General features: G+C 33.8%; 1 protein-coding gene across 5 annotated transcripts in view; it reads left to right on the top strand.

The window, feature by feature from the left end:
• The first annotated feature begins 2590 nt into the window (after positions 1 to 2590).
• LOC126965676 (formin-binding protein 1) overlaps positions 2591 to 19081 on the top strand; it is a 101691-nt gene continuing 85200 nt past the window's right edge. For all 5 annotated transcript variants that reach the window (XR_007729575.1, XM_050809395.1, XM_050809394.1 and 2 more), the window contains exon 1: positions 2591 to 2829. Coding sequence is in view for 4 of the 5 variants with exons in the window: in XM_050809395.1 (XP_050665352.1) it covers positions 2806 to 2829 (24 nt within the window). In the remaining variant the exon portion in view is untranslated. The remainder of the gene's footprint in view (positions 2830 to 19081) is intronic.

The raw sequence follows: 19081 nt of genomic DNA, 5'->3' as shown, positions 1-19081 counted from the left end.
AGGAAAAATTTTACGACTTCATGTAAGAATTAAAAACTCTAATGTTATAAAATTACCAAATTTCGTACCCCAATTACTAGAACAGGCTTTGCTCAGTAACAATATGAATAGCACAGTATGAGCATACGCATATAAATATTTATATAAAATAAACAAAATATTATCTAAATCTATGATATTATATGATAAAGTATTATCTAAATCCTTAAAATCATGGCTATCATATTATTTTAAAATACGACAACACATAAAATTTCCTTAAAATAGATAAGCATCAAGCTTATAATCAATAATAAAGTCCGTATGGTGTACGTACTGGCACTGTACATTTGCTTCTGCATTACTTCAAAGTATAGGCGAATATTTGCGCACTGGTCTTGGTTCTATGGATTGGAAGAACTTAGCTAAAAAGTTATTTCCAATCTATGCGTGATTAGTTTGATACCCTTGCGTTCTGGCGTGGTATAAAATGGAAAGCTAAAGATATAACCCTGGTTAGGTACCAAAGCAGCGGTAATTATGCTTAGCTTATGTAAGTGTCTTTGCAGGTGTATTTTCATTTTTATGATATCTTAATGGGCGTCTACATCACGAAATAAGTATCTGTAACTACTAAATTTGAAGTTAACGGTATATACATAGTTCTTAAGATCTTGTGAGGAGCCAGACAGTATGTCCCACGTAGATATTAAGATCTTTGTAGAATACCAACACTTGAGAAGCTACACCTCACACCGATAGAAGATTTTTGCTATAGTATATGTTTTGGATACATAGAAAATATTATAACATGAAGAGTTTTTTGTGCAGATGCCGATCCAGTTTTATTGGCTCAGCAACTTTCAGCGCGACCTTCGATTGTTTCTGTTACGTCGGAAGAGGGTACCTATAATGTGTTAACACGACCACTTCCAAGTGATTTTGGTTTCATACCTGCAATTAAGGTAAATAATTATAAAATTTATTGGCGTTCACCATCATGTCGTTGAATATCCTTTTATCCTTTGTACAAATAAAACATTTAATAAGAATAACGTTTGCTTCGAAGGATTTAATTAATGAGTCAGTTCTTATTATTAATATCTAAGTATATAAAACTCGTATTTGTTCTATCACTGCTCCTAGGAAACATTTCTTTTTATGCCTCGCCTTAGTACCGAAATCATAAGCCTCGTTTTTTCGAACGTTTGCAAATCCACTGACACCTTGTCTTATCTCTGGTATGGTACACCCTAGTATACGTAATCAAAATATTACCTTGCACGTGGTAATATGGTTTGAATCATTGGGTACCTAATCTACGCAACGTCCTTCAACGAATTTATCACGGGCAGTGTTACGAAGAGCTGTTGAACCTGATTCCTGCTACCAAACTTCACCGACGCACCACACTAAAAAAAATGTGGTATTCAAGGAACTTTCTTCCATGTACAACTAAATTATCAAATAAAGTTTCTAGCGCTATTTGCATACGGAACATTCAACATGGATAACTTCAAGAAAAGGGCGTACCTTGAAAAGAAGTTGAATTGCCCGGCACTTGGCAACAAGTCAAATCCCACACGAATTATTTTTTAAATAATTATAATATATTATTATGTGCCACTGGCGTTAATCATATAAAAAGTAACATCATTAGTGTGTCCTATTTTAAACTCTAAGATAATAAATTTAGGAGAAAGGACTATGTTATACTTGCAGAGAAGTCCCCAGTCTTCACCTCGTGCTTCCCCTACGGGATATACTGTATCTCGGCGGTCCAGTCATCATTCTATTCTAGAACCATCAAAGGTACTTTTTTATATAATTATGTGTGTTTTCGTATTTAGTTAGTTCTAATTGGTTCTGTCAGTAACTTTTTTATTTATTTTTTTAATAAAATTAATTTATTTTCAGGGCATCCTTCGAGAACGGCGTCGTAAATCTGATGGTTCGATTCAGGCAATAGGAAATGAATTCCGAACTATCAGGATATTTATTTCAAATCCAAATGACACAGATTTTATAAGTTAGGGTTCATATTATTGTACTTAACAATTACTAATTGCAGTCCGATTTATTATTCCAATAATTTTATAAACAAGAAATAAAAATGTAACATTTTGCCTTGTTGTATTAATGAAACTCTGTTATTTTATATTGGCGCTATAATTTTAGTTGCTATTTTATGTTATAATAAAGGTTCTACTGCCTCCTGAAATTATTAATTCTAAAAAATGAAGTGATAATAATATGATCATAATTTACTTAGTATAGATATCCATCCAGTTGATAATCCCTATCTAAAAGGTTTAGTGCAATGACTTAAACAAACCATGGAAATGCTGTAATATATTAAGGCGTGATAGCAGCGTTAAGAACAGCTTTACACAGTTAAACCTCTAAAACTAAAGTTTAACTATAATTCTAATCAAATCTTATGTAGTTGGCAAACTGCTAGCTGTTATGTCACTTCCATAAGTTTTCCAATTTAATAGTTAGTCTAGGGACTATGTTCAATTGTCAATATATAAGGGTATTGACTCAATTGTCTTCGGTAAACTGAAACTTGGCAGTTGGCACTTTGGCACTTGGCAGTTTAAATTTGAAGTCCGATCCTGACAGACGTCATAGTCAGTTTTAATTAAAAGTTGTTTCTGTTCGAGTGTTCGTGTTTAAGTCAGTCAGCCATGTTTTGTGTTAGAAGTGGTGATAGTTGTTCGTGATAAAATCTTTTCCGTGATTTAAACAGAATTTTATGAATATTACATGTGATAGTGAGTTTTCAATGATATTTTGTGTAACGTCACACCTTCTGCTGCAAAAATGAATTGGGGAACTGAGCTTTGGGTATGTAGCCGTGAAGGTTTTGTGTTCATGAGTTTGAAAACAATATTGCATATTATTATAATTATTAAGGTTTTACTTATTTAATCATATTTATAAATAGGTTTCAATCAACACAATTATAGTAACTTTTAAGAATTCTGTACATAAATGGGTCAACTAAGCTATATTAATTGCCTGAGATGTTTTGCGGTCAATTCAAAGTTCTCTATTTCAAAAACCGTAAGAGATTTAAAACTTTAATATACTCTTCGCTTGACTGTGTAGAATAAATTTTATACCTACATGGTACTTACAACTTATCAAGTCAAGAGCCTAGTCATAGGCTCTCGACTTTCAACTTTGTCTAAACATAAATAATAAAATATATGACTAGTGTGCAACTACAAATACACGAAAACTAAATATGGCAAAGGAAACTGAATTATACCTACTTCTACTTTTTTTTAAATATTTTGTTCATATGTCCGTTTCTCATCCAAAAAAGATTTAATGGTGATAGTAGTATATAACAGTATATAAAAAACTATTCTGGGTGTAATTAATTAATTACTTTTATGTTAAATTTTTTAGTTGAAGATTCTTTATATACTTATTTATAATATGTTTATGACTATAATTTACCTACTATCTTAATTTTAGCCTGTCTAAATTTTCTCTCAACTTTCTATTTATTTTTGTGTTTATAATAATAATTATGATATAGGTCAGTGCTATAAATTTTCTATATAGCCTACATTAGAAATCATATTAAATTTTAAACAGACTTAATACATCATTAATCAGCTAATCACCCTTATTTGAATTAATTTAACTATTCTTGTAATGAATTATATTCTGACAATATTCATTTGTTATGAGTAACTTGTTAAGCCTAATTAATTAATTAATATTGCCTACTATATTAAACTAGCACTTAAATTAATTAATTGTGGAATGGAATTTGGAATACTACTTGGAATTTTACTTACTATTATGGTTACACTAGATGACCTGTGTAAATAGTTGACATGCAATAAATAAATGGTCACACTGTCAGAAATTAATAATACAATGATATTGTTATCACATCCTAAAATTGTCTCAAGTTATCCTGATTTAGAAATTCAACAAATTAGTTGATTTCTACTGTAATTTTTGTTTTGAAAAAGCTACTCAACTCTCCATCATGAGGCATTGTAATTTTGAATGAAATTGAAATTAATTAAAAATTGACTTACATTTAATGTTCCATCTATTTTTCAAAGTTACATTAAACAAAGAGGTTAATTATATTATATATACTTCTAATTTCACCTTTCAATTGATTATAGTATTAGCTGTTATATTTTTAAATTATACTTAATAAATGAGTGTTAATATAAACAAATATAAATTATATGCTTTTATTATAATATTCTTCTTTACTGTCAGCAATTCATCTAGTTCTGTTTATTTTTACTATTCAATTGAATATTGTTTGAGCTGTATTCCAGTTGTATAAAATACTACTTTATAAAACATTTATTAATGCACAACACTTGAATGCCACCTATAAAAACTGGTATTGTAAAATAAGAGATAAAATAAATGATTGATCCTTTGCCTATAGCCAAATCCTTGTGGAAATAATATTCTATGATATTAAGATCTGCTTAGAAGAGAACACAAGAACACTGTTATTTGTCAGTAATACTCCCTGCCCATTCCAATTTGGTGTTACATTACATTAGGATTATTGAAAAGCCCAAAATTCTTAGAGTAGCACTGTGATTATACTTGTTGTTGGAGACAAGGAGCACATTATGCACAAAGTCACATTAGCCAGGTAATTTAACTAGCAACAGCACCCTTCAAACTAAAACACAAATTGAGTTTGCAAACTTCTGCTGCCAACATAAAAAGACACCACTGTGGAACACATTTAGCCAGCATCCTCTGTAGAAATCCCCCCACTAGTTGTATTGTTCCAAGTTTTTCAACATTTTCTGTATTGGAATTATATCAATGCCACGGACACTTCTTATCAATGTCATCCTATCTCATGTCTCAAACCATCTTAACTACCATTTTACTTTATTAGCTCTTCCACAGGTCTTTGAGTACAAATTTGATTTTAAGAAATTTGTCAATATTATATATCGGTTTTATCTCAGTGTGTTCACAACTAAGTAAATGTGTTATTTATTCAGTACATCCTGTTAATCTTACAAAGTATTTTGTTCAAAATAGATGTTATAGTTATATGTAATGGAAATGCTCCAAATTCTGCACCACATGTGAGCACTCAACTATTTTGCGCTTGAAATAAATTTGCCACATTAGAGTATTATTGAAAGGTCATTGGACTGTGTGCAGATACTTTAATAACACTGTTGGCATGTTATACTATCTATGGATATTTAAATCCTTGACTAATTAGTAATTACAATATATAGGAGTCAAATATTTAGATTTTAGATTGTGCAATACTAAGTGACCACGATTCATGCAATTGGATCGAAATGTTGGCATCAAATTAACAATAAATATATATTTTGAGTACCCTCAGTCATAATAATAATTACTATATTTATACTTACTATCTTCTTGCAAATAGACAGTATGGGAAATGTCTAGGTCCAAACTACTTTCTTACATGTTACAAAATTATTCAGTCTCTTTATTCACGCTAACATGTCCTTCTGTTGCTGATCTTCAATTATTAAAGCAATCTGCTTACTCATTCCTCAAAAATTGAACCAGGTTCGGAGATATCTCCTTCAGATATCCTTGCAGTGTTTGGTACATTCACTACCTACTGTATAATGGAATAGAATCCAGTGCCATATACATGAAATATTTTTTCAAAAAAATAATTTGATATGAGTAGTTCATGTGTGTGGGAGGCTGTTTAGGTTATCTATTTGAATGTGGATTTCTATTCTGATAGATTGTGGCAAGCTGCCTGTAACATTGAGTGTTTGCTTTGTTCTCATCAGCTGTCAAATAAAGGAGTTAAGTTAATTTAAGTATAACATTAAAATCTATGAGGTCTTAGTCGCTGGCACTCACTTGTAAAATATTAATTCATGTTTCCTCTGTGCTAGAATTGCTATTACTCTGTTGTGATTTACCTCAAACTTGTATGAATTACTTTGGATTACAGCAATATAGAGCCTGATAAAATTGAATGAATGTAACTGTTTGATTGGTCACTGGTCGGTGGGTAAGATGCAAGGACGATAGTTACGGCCGGTTTGCATTCCGCGCAGCCTACCGACTTGTGAAATGTGATTATTAATACACATTGCTCTTGGCTCTGTCCGCGCGGTATTGCGGTTTTGGAAATTGATATTTTTAACACGTTGAGACGAAAATCTTAGCATTCCACAGGTTCACACAATACCTTGCATCTATGTATTGGTAATTTACGTTTGTTTTTTCACTATGCAATAATAATTTTTGAAATGACACTGCGATTCTCAGACATGGATGCATTTTATCGAGACTACCGCGGGGAGTACTTTTGCTAACTTCATTCGTATTTGGAAACCATACAATATTTGCATATCTTGCTTCTAGTAAAAACAAAACTTTAAATAATATAAGTTCATATTATAATTATTAGCGAAGAAGGCGTATGTATTATATTGCAGTAGGTACTATAATTTATTACGTAAATATTATAAAGTACTAACAGTTCTCAATTTGTTTAGAATAAAAACTACATTAAAATTTTCGTCATAATGCGCTTGAGTAGCGCTGATAATAGGTATATGGAAATAATTACGATCTACAACAAAAATACGGAGTATTATGTATTCTGATTACTATTAACTTTTTATATTATTTATTTAAATGAATAGGTATTTTTTTGAACAATGAAAAACTGGATATGCATTGATATTAGATAATTGAAAAAATACTTTTTAAATGATTAAAACCGCGTGTAATTATTGTAACTGTGTTTTTGCGTAAAAGTTACATTTTTATAATAACACGCGTTTTAATCCTTTAAAAAGTATTTTATTTAAATGTGTACACTCGCGTTATTCAAAAAAAATACTAATTAAAAAAATTAAACACAAAAGATATTAATAACTTCTTTTTGTATGGAAGGAGACATATGTGCGAATATACTGACCACCTGATTACCTGATACCTGTTATTACCGCGGGCGATACTCTCTTGTAACACCAGAGGTATCACAAAACAGTAATTGCCGACCTTATAAAGCACAGAATTAACATACATACCTACATATACATACCAGTGGGAAACTCCATTGCACAGGGTTCCGGATAGATAATGAGTACCACTACGCCTATTTCTGCCGTGAAGCAGTAATGTGTAAATTTATTGTGTTTCGGTCTGAAGGGCGCCGTCGCTAGTGAAGTTACAGGGCAAATGAGACTAAACATCTTGTCTCAAGGTGATAAGCGCATTTGTAGTGCCGCTCAGAATTTTTGGGTTTTCCAAGAATCCTGAGCGGCACTGCATTGTGATGGGCAAGGTGTATCAGTTACCATACACTGAACGTGCTGCTCGTCTCGTCCCTTATTTTCATATAAAAAAATGTATTCGATGAACCGAACCCATTGGTAACCGGTGGCTATGCAATGGGACTCAACGATTCTACTTATTAGCCACCAACGAATTTTTATTTCATATTTCAAAAAAATAAATGAAAAGAGTCCCATATCAAAATCTATACAAAACCACAAATTAAATTTCCATGTGGAACACATTATATTTAACTTGTGTTACTGGTACTGTGTTGCAATTAATTATCTCAGTTTGTCCCTGAACTAGTTCACGGAGTGTGTCGTAACATCGATCTGGATCGCCGCCATACTTCGATAGGCACAGCCCACAGAGATCGTTACTGCCAAACAATAGATCTGTTAGCTCTTTCAGTTTTATATTTAGTGGTAATGTGATCTGATGTCTCGGGGTGATGATCACGTCAAAAAAGTTTGATGATACGAATTACGTTCTATACGCATATATAATTAATGAAACTAACGGACGAAACGAGCAGGACGTTCAGCTGATGGTAATTGATACATGGTGGATGGTACCTGCCCATTACAATGTAGTGCCCATCAGGATGATTGAAAAACCCAAACAATCTGAACGGCACTACAACTGCGCTCGTCACCTTCAGACATAAGTTGTCAAGTGTCATTTGCCCAGTCATTTTAGTAGCTACATCGCCCTTCACTCCGAAACACTAACACTTAATGCAATAATCACACATTACGGCTTCACGGCAGAAATAGACCCATAACCTAACCGGCACTGGTAAAAATATGGACATATCATTCGCAGTCTGATAGTGGAGCGGCAAAAGTGTGCATAAAGACAATGTAAGCATCCTTTTCTCCTTAGTCGTGTGTCACTGTGCGAATCAAATCTGAATTGAATAAATGCTTTACATTGCTGCTTATTGACCAAGAATATTTTGCAAAACTGAAGCAACTGCGGCAATGTATAGATATCGCAGTCAAAGCTTATTGTGATGTAATATGTGAGATGTTCCATATTGTCCGCTTTGTTTTTATGGACGTGCCTTAACTATATACAGTATAGAATGTCACTGGATGATACACTAAAAAGAAACTTAAAAAATACCTCTTCATAAGTATTTATTCGATTATGACACCTATCTTGCAAACTGCTTTGATATTAAACGAAAATTAAACCTCAGAAATGAGACTTATGAATTACAAAGTTATACAATTTACCATTTGCAAACACTCAGGTAACGCTGAGCTCTAATGAGAAGAAGTAGCAAGGAACTCATTGTGTGTTCTAAACTTGCATAAGACAATAACATATGATCCTTATATTGAACACAAACGAAGGAAAGTCAAAGTTGCCTTTATTACACCATTCAGAACGAACGCATTTCTATATAAATTATCGAAGACTAGGACGCAGCAACTGACATTAGTACTAAGATAATTATTAAGACGGTAATATTTTTTTTATTTTTTTATTTTATTTATTTATACTTTAATAAAACGTCGTAAGCCAATTACAATATTAAAGTAAGAATTAATTACAAACTAAACATATTAAACAAATAATAGTTAATAAATACAAAGTTTACTGTACATAACTAACAATTAATTAACATCCAAATACCGTTCATCCATTCCTCTCACAAAAACGTAAGCACTCTATTAAAATCGTCTGCCATCCATCCGCAAATAAATCACAAGCAGGGTTGGCTTCTGGCAGAAGAGCGTTGAGATCAGAGAGAGACCTTTATATACATAATATGAAGTCTCTACAAGCTTATTTCATATGTAAACCTCACTGCAGTATTGAGTTATTGTAGTCAATTGTATCCTATTCTTTGCCGTTATCAAATCTAGGCCACCAACCACTATATTCGTAATATTTACATAAATAGCGCATCCTGTAGCGTCGCTGTATTTGCAATTGGAAACATCAATTGCACAGCTCGAGCCTATTTGTCGAGGCTTGGCTTCGCTCCAGCATCGAGTTGTTATTATTTGCAATCGAGCATGTTCCTCATATGGCGAATGGCAGCAGGTCCATTCGCGGACTCCATCGCGGAACCGGTTTGACCAGAATAAGCGGAGCCGCGTCAAGAAAAATGGCGTCGCTGGCGAACTAGCAGCGAAACGAACTCAATCTCTTAGTGAATAAAGTCGAAAATCATTTCCTGAGATTTATTAGCTCAACGCTAAAGTATGCGATATTTTTGAGCGTATATTCCAAAATCGGTTGGTAGAGTCTTTGCTTGTAGGTACCTCAGCAACCGTCCTATACCGACCCACGCCTACGGTAACAGGATAAAAATCTATATCATAAACATTTTCCATGAATAGTCGTAAACTTAATGCAGTCATATAAACTGGTTTAGATTTCACTGTTGATAGTTATGTACTTAATTAATTTGCTAAGCTGTTATTTTTTCGTGCATACTCGTCGTACCCTGTAACTAACAAGAACAGAGCCTATTCCTTTTAAAGGAATGCCTCATTTACCGTTAAGGAACGCGGGAATGATAAAAACGCGTGGGAAAAGATACTCTAGCCCTAGGGATAAATTGTTTACTAGTTACTCTACAGTATTGTTAAGAACATCATTGGAAAATAAAATCGAAAGTATCTTGATATTTTGTTAAAGCGGATTTACATTACATTTCGAGTATGACTTGTTGTGAAATATGTGCCGTATAATTTGCATATTGCAATATTTATTTTGTTTTGAACATTTTAATGCCGTATTGCGGTATTACAGTGAGCGTGTGCGCATCGCCATATATATCCATTTTTAAATAGATTCACTTCATCTATTACACTCGAGTAATCCTTTGATGTGAGCTATTATACTGCTGTTATAAAAATACTATTGAAATCATAAGCACGCGTTGTAAATAATTCGGTTTTCGAAATTGAAATATTCTACTATTCCTAAACGGCTGAAACGTGCGATACTTAGTTATGTTTACCTGTCAGTTGTGTCACTTCAGCAGAAAGATGTCCACAGCTTGACAAAGCCGTGCGCTCCACTCCAAAAACAGTATCTATGAGGACATGAACTCCGAATAGAGATTGTAAAAGCCTCCTCTACTAAAGACATTATCGCCTTCATATTAGCGATGGGCCCGAGGTTGGGCAACCAATTCAATAGATCCATAAGGGTCGCAGTGTTCGAGAGAGAGAGAGTATAACCTCAAGCCCAAAATTATTTGAAAAAAAAAATAACAGAAAGCTAAAACGAATAACGTTTAACATGTATTACAAGTTTAAATTAGATTAAAGTCAAAACTGAATTTTTCTCTGCTTTTGAGCAAAAACAAAACCTCATATCTCTGTTTAATATATCTTTAAAATGTTAAGAACTATGGTCGAATTACGAGCTACGTCGACCTTCAAGCAGTAATAAATGATCCAACATGCTGTTAAGAGTAGGTACTTGGTCAGAACGAGAGAATCGCTTCAGTACAAAACAGGAAACTTAAATGGCACAAGAGTTAACTAGATTAAGATACAAGTACAGAGTGTACGTAGGTGCATAGGATATCATAAGTTGTACAGTAATTATTTTAATCGTGTTGTTACGACTTGCGATCTTGCAACAGTTAAAGCGGCCTTACACGACGCAGATACCATGAACTGCTCAACCGGTTGTTTCGAACGCATACGTACAAACATAGTGTAAAGTTCAATTGAATTTTGCAATTAGGATGTTGCCAGCTGTTACTAAAGCGAGTTTGAGGGTCATCCGATGCTTAACACTCGCCGCCGCATATGATTTTATATTTTGCATTGAATGCGATAAATTGAAATCTTTTCATTCAGTTTTAGATATTGAGATACAGTTTTGTATCACCCATATGTAACTATATATGTGTCAGCAAGTTAGCATTACAGCATTGCCAACTATTTGCTAGTAGTAATACGGTTGGCTGTCTTGCCTAACAAGCTAGAGTGCTAAGTTCGAGTATTCATTACTTATTAATGATTCTGAGTGGAAAATCTGCCTAAATAAAATGATTACAGGAATTGTGTGTATTTAAATAAAAACGCCTCTTACATATGCCTAAGAAGAATGGGCGCAAGAAACATAATTTTTTTATTTCATGCTAGCTTGGTCACCTCAAGAATCAAAAGAGCCACGAGGAGTTGCCACGTAAAGTTTTCCATTCTACAGTTGTGTTGTACGCAAAGGAAAATTGTTTGCGAATCGCACTGTAGATGAACGGTATATAAAAAATTTGGAATTTTGCAAAATGTGCTCCTTGCGGTAGGCAACGCACAATGAAGCAAGGCAGTCCAGATACACAGTAGTGGTAGAACTCTTTATACCCGATAATTACGAGCAGGTCTGTGTTTGACGCGGTCAAACGTTTTTAGCTTATACTGGGGGATTCAGACCAGACAGACCAGAGATGAAAAAAAAATACTCCTTTCGCTATGTACGACGTTGCTTAGTGTCGCAAGTCCTTGTCGGTTGGCGTCTCTATTTCCGTGTTTTATTTATGACAATAATGAGGGAGACGAGCAGGACGTTCAGCTGATGATAATTGCTATGCCCTGCTCTTTACAATACAGTGCCGCTCAGGATTCTAGAAAAACCCAAAAATTCTGAGCGGCACTACAATTGCATTCGTCACCTTGCGACTAGATGTTAAGTCTCATTTGCCCAGTAATTTCACTAGCCACTGCGTCATTAGACCGAAACGCAATAATGCTTATACATTACTGCTTCATGGTAGAAAAAGATGCCGTTGTGGTACCCATAATCTAGCTAGCATCCTGTGCTACACTGTTAAATGCCCTTATTCGCCTTTTACGACACCCTTGGGCTTCACTATTCTATTTATGCCCCAGGGAAGCATAGGACAAAAGAGACGAAATACACTTGATCACAGATGAAGTATTGAAACACCTTCTGAAATACGGACTTAAACATTTTAAAAGTCAGTGTACGACCGCCTTAAGTTGCGCATGGGACGGCTGGTCGCCGGTTTGACTTATTTCTTCACAGACCGGCAATAGATTACGTTTTGATTGCAATATTGATTGATTGGGATTATTTCTGAAGCAACTTTATTAAATTTTGTCGAAGTGAATATCTAAGCTAAAATTTGATCAGTTAAGCGGTGTAAAATTTGCTTGTTTAAGGCACCCATCACCGAGGAACAAAATAACAATCGCATTTCAAAAATCAGCTGATTTTATATAAGTTGTTGCCCATATATTGCTAGCCAAATTTTACAAATCCTCCTATAACTCAGCTTTCAGATTGCCAAATATCCTCAAATTTTCAGTGATGCTTTTTTAATTTATAAGCTATTTATTGATTAATTTCATCCTTTTACATCTTGGCCCAATAATGTATGTAAGGGTATCAGTCTCCTTTATGAAACTTAATTGAGTTTTTTTTATTCTAAACTTCTGTTTTTTATTATGAATGTCTGTCATTTATTTTATTGTTAGAATTCTAATTAAAAAGAGAAAGTCCGTTGAGTTATATGTTTGCGCCCGTTCTTCTCAGGTCTAAGGAATAAATTTTAAATTTTCGAATGGGTGATGATATTGTTTGACGGTCAATAAGTGGTTTAAAATCCGACTTTAAATAAATTCGACTAATTCACCATCCAATAATTGTTATTCGGAAAATAGTTGCGTGGAATTACGTAAGATTATGATCTCAGCGGAGAAAATACAGTTGGAATGTAAAATATCACTACGTATAGCCATGTACGGTTAAAAATTAATGGCTCATGCAACCTGTTATAATCGAAAGTCAATACTTTGATGGGCAATGAAACTACATACACGTCGACGTGTTGCCGTTATGTTCATATCATTATTGCGTTTTCAATGTTGATACTTATTGTAAATATCGTAAAGATTTGTTTTTGCGGTTGAAACTTTGGCTCGCTCGCAATTTACAGTTAAATCTGAGGTCATTTGGAGAGGATGATTGTGTCAGATTTTTGGGAAAACTCGAACTGATTTGCAACGTCTAGAGGCTCGAAGGACCATTTTTTATTGGTACGACATCGGACGGTTTTCGGAGTCGTTGGGTTTAATATGGTAGAGGCATAAATTTTGGAACCGTAAGTTCAAATCGTACATGGTACACAGTACAAATTATAATTACATATAAATTTGAAATTGAAAGTATAGGAGAGCCTCTATGAAAATATTCATAGGAACAAGCTGTGGATGTAAGTGTTAAGATTGTGGCTCCTGCTTCGTAATCTCTTCCTTCCCGTGGTAGCACGCCATATTTTTGATGATGATTATCAATTATATGTTAGTGTGTTTGTTATTTATCATTTGTGTCTGAGTATAGAATATAATAGTAATAGTAATCTTTATTACAATAAACAATCATTACACAGCTTCTTAATCTATACAATTAACTAAACACAATATAACTAATTATTTCCCTTTCCTTTTGTACTAGTAAATACTGTATCATGAAAGGATAGTATTGCTCGTAAAAGAAGTAAACTCGTTCCGGGTGATACTAAATTAATTTAATTTCTAGTAATATTTTAAATCGTATCAAAATATATAAATATCATTACACTACCCGCACTGCTATTTTGTCTGTTCCATCAATATCTGGTCAAAATTGCAGGTATTGTGACTATTACATTTCTAAAACGACCCCGGGGATGTCGCACCCTTTCGTGTCGCCAGACAAAAACCATTTATTATTGTTAGTGGAGTTTCAATAAAGTTTACACAGGCCAAACTGTTAAATATCATAACGGAGAATCTTGAGTTTTACCAATCAGCTTTTAATTAATACTTATAACGTAAGGACATCATATCCGTATCAGCTTTTATTACACAGGGTAAACCGCTTCGTAACGTAACGCGTTACGGCGCCAGTCTTTGTGGCTTCCCTTTCTCACGTATACGGCAGCGGCAGGCAGGCTCCTCCTATCTCACTCTAACCAACTGTTACTTAGGATTAAATAATTATTCTATTATTGTACACTAACAAAATTTTATCGTATATATTCAAGAATTGTAACTCAGAATAAAATACATTTTATAATCAATAAAAGATTTTATTAATAAAATATAACCTTTCCTTACATTATCATATTAATATATACATACAATTTAAGCTTTTCTCAAGTTTAACAATTTTAATATTAAATAGTTAACCTGGGATTACTTTAAGTTATCACTTCTGTCAGTATTTTAGAAACATTCGTCGCAAGAAAAATGTTTTGCAGATTCAATAACGTTAAATTTATAATTCCGCGATACATAGAAGCTTATTGCAATTTTTGTACATGAACTTACTTAACTCTATCATATAAATTACGGCCATTACATTAAAGTTGACGTAGGTCATCGCAAAGGGGTGAATTTCTAAATATCTACCTATATATACATACCTCATAAACAGCCCTTGTCATACCTGCTTGCTTCAAAATTTGTTTGTCTTTTATATGTACATATATAATGCAAATGGTCTATGTTTGAGGCTCTCTCACGCCTAAACCACTGATCGTATCGTGGTAGTTTCACCACCATTCGATGCTAAATTTATCCTAGATGTTTTTGGCTACTTATTTTTTTTATTGTATTATTTATTTCCTTCTAAAATTCGCCCAGCGAAGCGGACGGGAACGGCTAGTATGTGTATAAAAGTAGATCGACTGTATTAACATCCTTGAATCCTTGACAAGTTAAGTAAGGTTACTTGCTTGCCATTTTAACACCGCTCTAAAAGCTAGGTATTGTTATATATACGTACACATTATATTGTTGTGAAATAATTATTCCCTTCCATTTTTAAACGATCTGTTTGCTCGCACGTTTCATTGAATTTTAAGGAGACGCGAGTCAGGCGGAAGCGAGCGTATCATTAGATATTTCACTTGCAAGATCGCATCTGTTCACATTGCGATGCTCGGTACTCTCGGTGCTTCAAGTTCGGGGTCGTTCACTTGACCAGATATAAATACTGTGCCCGTTTATTGTATTGACTTATCACCACGCCCGTGAGCGGACATGACTAATTAATATTGTCGACTTAGATAATTTTTACGTCTAGATAGAGTCTCTTGCTGTTAGACAACTGATAAAAAGGCCAGGTTTAATACTTTAGCGTGCGTGACAAGCTACGTCTTAAACTCGCTATTTGTATGAAACTTTGTTTTAGTGTGCGTGAATTGCTCAAAATAGTCGTTAACTCTAAACTCGAAGTTTTTTGACGTTTTCACAGCTGTCATAGTTTATCTAGTACACCTATAAAATGATCTAAGATTGTGAGAGCCTCTATTAGTAACCTACGCTGTTCTTATGTAGATTATATATACCTAGAAATGTTAACATTTTTTTTAACCGACTTCAATAAAAGTGGAGGTTCTCAGTTTGTTCCGTATTTCTGTCGGTTAATATTTAACTGTTTTTTTTTGTTGATAACTCCTGACGCCAAATCCATCCACTTTGCTCTGTGACTCCATAAATGTATGTATATAGTAGGTAAAACGAAACTAAAATTGCAAGGAACGAATGGAATCGAAAATATGTAACCAATAAACCAACCATCTTCGAAAACCTGTGCGTCAAATCGCCTAATATATACAATTAAATAAAACTAAGATAATACTCCTTAGAAGTGGAGAAATATATTCATATATTATGAATATTATATATAGTATAATACTATCGACATGTTCGCCATTTGTTAAAATATTTTAATTACTTAGCTATATTCTATAAATATACCTATTTTGTCGGGTTTTAGTTGTTCTTTGACTGTAAATATGTTACCTCCTAAGACGACCTCATATATAATATAATCAAACCAAAAAATCAGTTCATTTTACCATATTATCAGACCACTACAATGCGTTGTCCTTTGACTTCAAGATGAATGGATATTTCCTCTCGAACAGGAAGTGGGACAAATTTGTAGCATGATTTCGTCGTCCCTTGACACCCGGATAAGTAGAGCGAAATAATGTATGCAAAGTAGGTACAATACGGAATACGTATATTATGAAATTTGAGCAAGCATGAGCTTGTGACTCACCTGATGGGTTGTAATCCCCGCCGCCAATACTTGTAACAACAGAAGAATAACAAAAGATTTGCCGGCCGTTATTAAAATGTACATAATAATATATAATACTAGCCGTTCCCGAACTTTAAAGGGAAATAAATAAATGGAGAAACATTGCAATTCGAAAAATATGTAGCCATAAACCATCTAGGATTAAGTTCGCATCGAATGGTGGTAGTTTCATGTCGATACGATCAGTGGTTTAGGCGTGAAAGAGCCTTAAACAATACACTGCCAGTAGGTACATATATTTTTTTTTATTTTTTATGAAAATAAGGGACGAGACGAGCAGGACGTAAAGCTGATGGTAATGGATACGCCCTGCCCATTACAATGCAGTGCCGCTCAGGATTCTTGAAAAACTCCAAAAATTCTGAGTGGCAATACAACTGCGCTCGTCACCTTGAGACATAAGATGTTAGGTCTAATTTGCCTAGTAATTTCACTAGCTACGGCGCCCTTCAGACCGAAACACAGTAATGCTAACACATTACTGCTTCACGGCAGAAATAGGCGCCGTTGTGGTACCCATAATCTAGCCGGCATCCTGTGCAAAGGAGCCTCCCACTAGTATACGAGAACCTCCTGTACGCTCATAAACGTATTAGCTAATTTAAAAAGAATAGTGATGTACATAATGTCAATACTCGAAACAAACATAAACTCGCAATTCTTCTAAAGTGGATTGTGTTATATTTTATAATAAACTCCCAAATCATATTCAATTGTTACCAATTAAAAAAATTTAATGTATCTTAAAAAATAAACTAACATCTATAAATGCCTATATTATAGCGTAAAAGATTATTTCAATGATAAAGATAGTTGGGACAAATATTTCTAAATTTATTGTTAATGAATATTGTTAAACTCATTTCAATGTTATTGCAACTTTCGTACTTCAACCTGACTTGCACTTAATAATTTTTAGAGTTTTGCAGTGAATAAAGTTTTTTCTTCCTTTGCATTAATGCTTATAATTAACTATTAGTTGACCGTTGCATTCACAACTAAATTTTTATCTCAATAAAATGTATAATGTGACAATAATCATAAACAATGATAGTTGTCATACTGAAATATGCACGGCAAACCTGTCAGCCATTAAGTTGGCATAGCGACATCCCATTCCGCACGGACGCACGCCAAGATAGGGAAGATATTAGTAGGATTTTATATGAAAAAGAACTATTTATGATTAAATATTAATTATTATTGTAATGTGCTCTTGAGTCGTCTGCTCGCGACACCGGTTTATCGTGCCTTATCTAGTTGAATCGTGAGAATCATGGCTTATGTCTGATAAGCATGAACATGCTGACCGCGAGCCTGATAAGATAAAGAATCAATCAATCGCCATTAACATGAACATTGTGGTGACAGACTAAGGCTTGAGATCTGTAGATAGTACTTAGACTTTGCTCAGACTTTACTTACGTATAGCTTTTGATTTAATCAATTTTATCTAACTAGGCCACAGCTTGGAACTGATTTTTTTTTATATTTTATTATAAAATCAATCACAGGAATATCATACGACATAAAGATCTTTGAAGATAAAACAAGTAACATTAGTTCCCTCTTTAAATAAAAAAAAAAGAAGTGAAAAATTAGAAATTTTAGTATTAAAATCTGAAATTATATCATACTGCATAAAACTAATTAAATTATTAATTTTCAATTTATTTTTAAAACTTATTTTCAATAATACATTAATCAAACAAAATCATTATTTTAACAAAGCACAGGACTATATACATTGGACATTTCACTAAATCTCTTCAATTTCACATAAAATATAATAACACAGCACTAATGCTCCACACTACGTCAGCTGTATCGCTACAGATATACTGCTATAAGCATTTCGGTGCAATACGAACTCACGTGATTTCACCCAACCAAAAAGTGCCGAACTATTATATATATATATTTTTTAATTATTGGAACGGCTGGCTTGGAGGGGATAGGGATTTGCTGCGCCACCGAACTGAAAAAAATGTGATAGTAAAACCGTAAGAAAAAAGTGCGTGGAAAAGTGCGTGGAATAAAACCGTTAAATAAGACGTGCGCAGGCGCGACAGTCGCATACACAAGCGAGTAGTGTATAATACCTAATGGAGCACGATTTTTTTTGCAATTTGTGCCGATTCTACATTAGCCGAAGGAACTTCGTTCCTACCTGGTGTCCCACAACACCACATCATTTTTTATTTATCGCCTGCGCCAGTCATGTGCATATCGGTGACGAGAACCCATAAGATTTTCCCTTGCCAAAAAGTGCCCAATGCGGCTAAAGAAGTTGTTATCAAAAAACCATGAATATACTCATTGAAATACCGTTTCTGTTATGAGCTATGCTTGAGATTGTATTGGAAATTCATCATTAGATTAGTCATACCTCATTACCGCAAACGTTACTTCATGTTCTGAATTTTCCATTTCATTATGATTCGTTCCACGTCTGTAATCGGTATGGCTACTTTAATCGAATATTCTTAACGACCTTGAGTCACATCTGGTTGCTAGATGGTCGATTTGATTGGTACTCGACAGAACCCATCAGCTATGAGATACCATCTTGTTTCGGAATGCCTGTTATTATAGTGCCGTGTATACTTTAAGTCTATTATTAAACGTTGTGAATACTTAGATGAATTGATTTATGATTCAGTGTTCTTATGGAATGTTTGATCCAGTTTTA

Source organism: Leptidea sinapis, chromosome 8, assembly GCF_905404315.1.
Source record: "Leptidea sinapis chromosome 8, ilLepSina1.1, whole genome shotgun sequence".
Classification (NCBI taxonomy): Eukaryota; Metazoa; Arthropoda; class Insecta; order Lepidoptera; family Pieridae; genus Leptidea; species Leptidea sinapis.
Note: the sequence above shows the minus strand (reverse complement) of the source record. Positions and strands in the feature narration are given on the sequence as shown.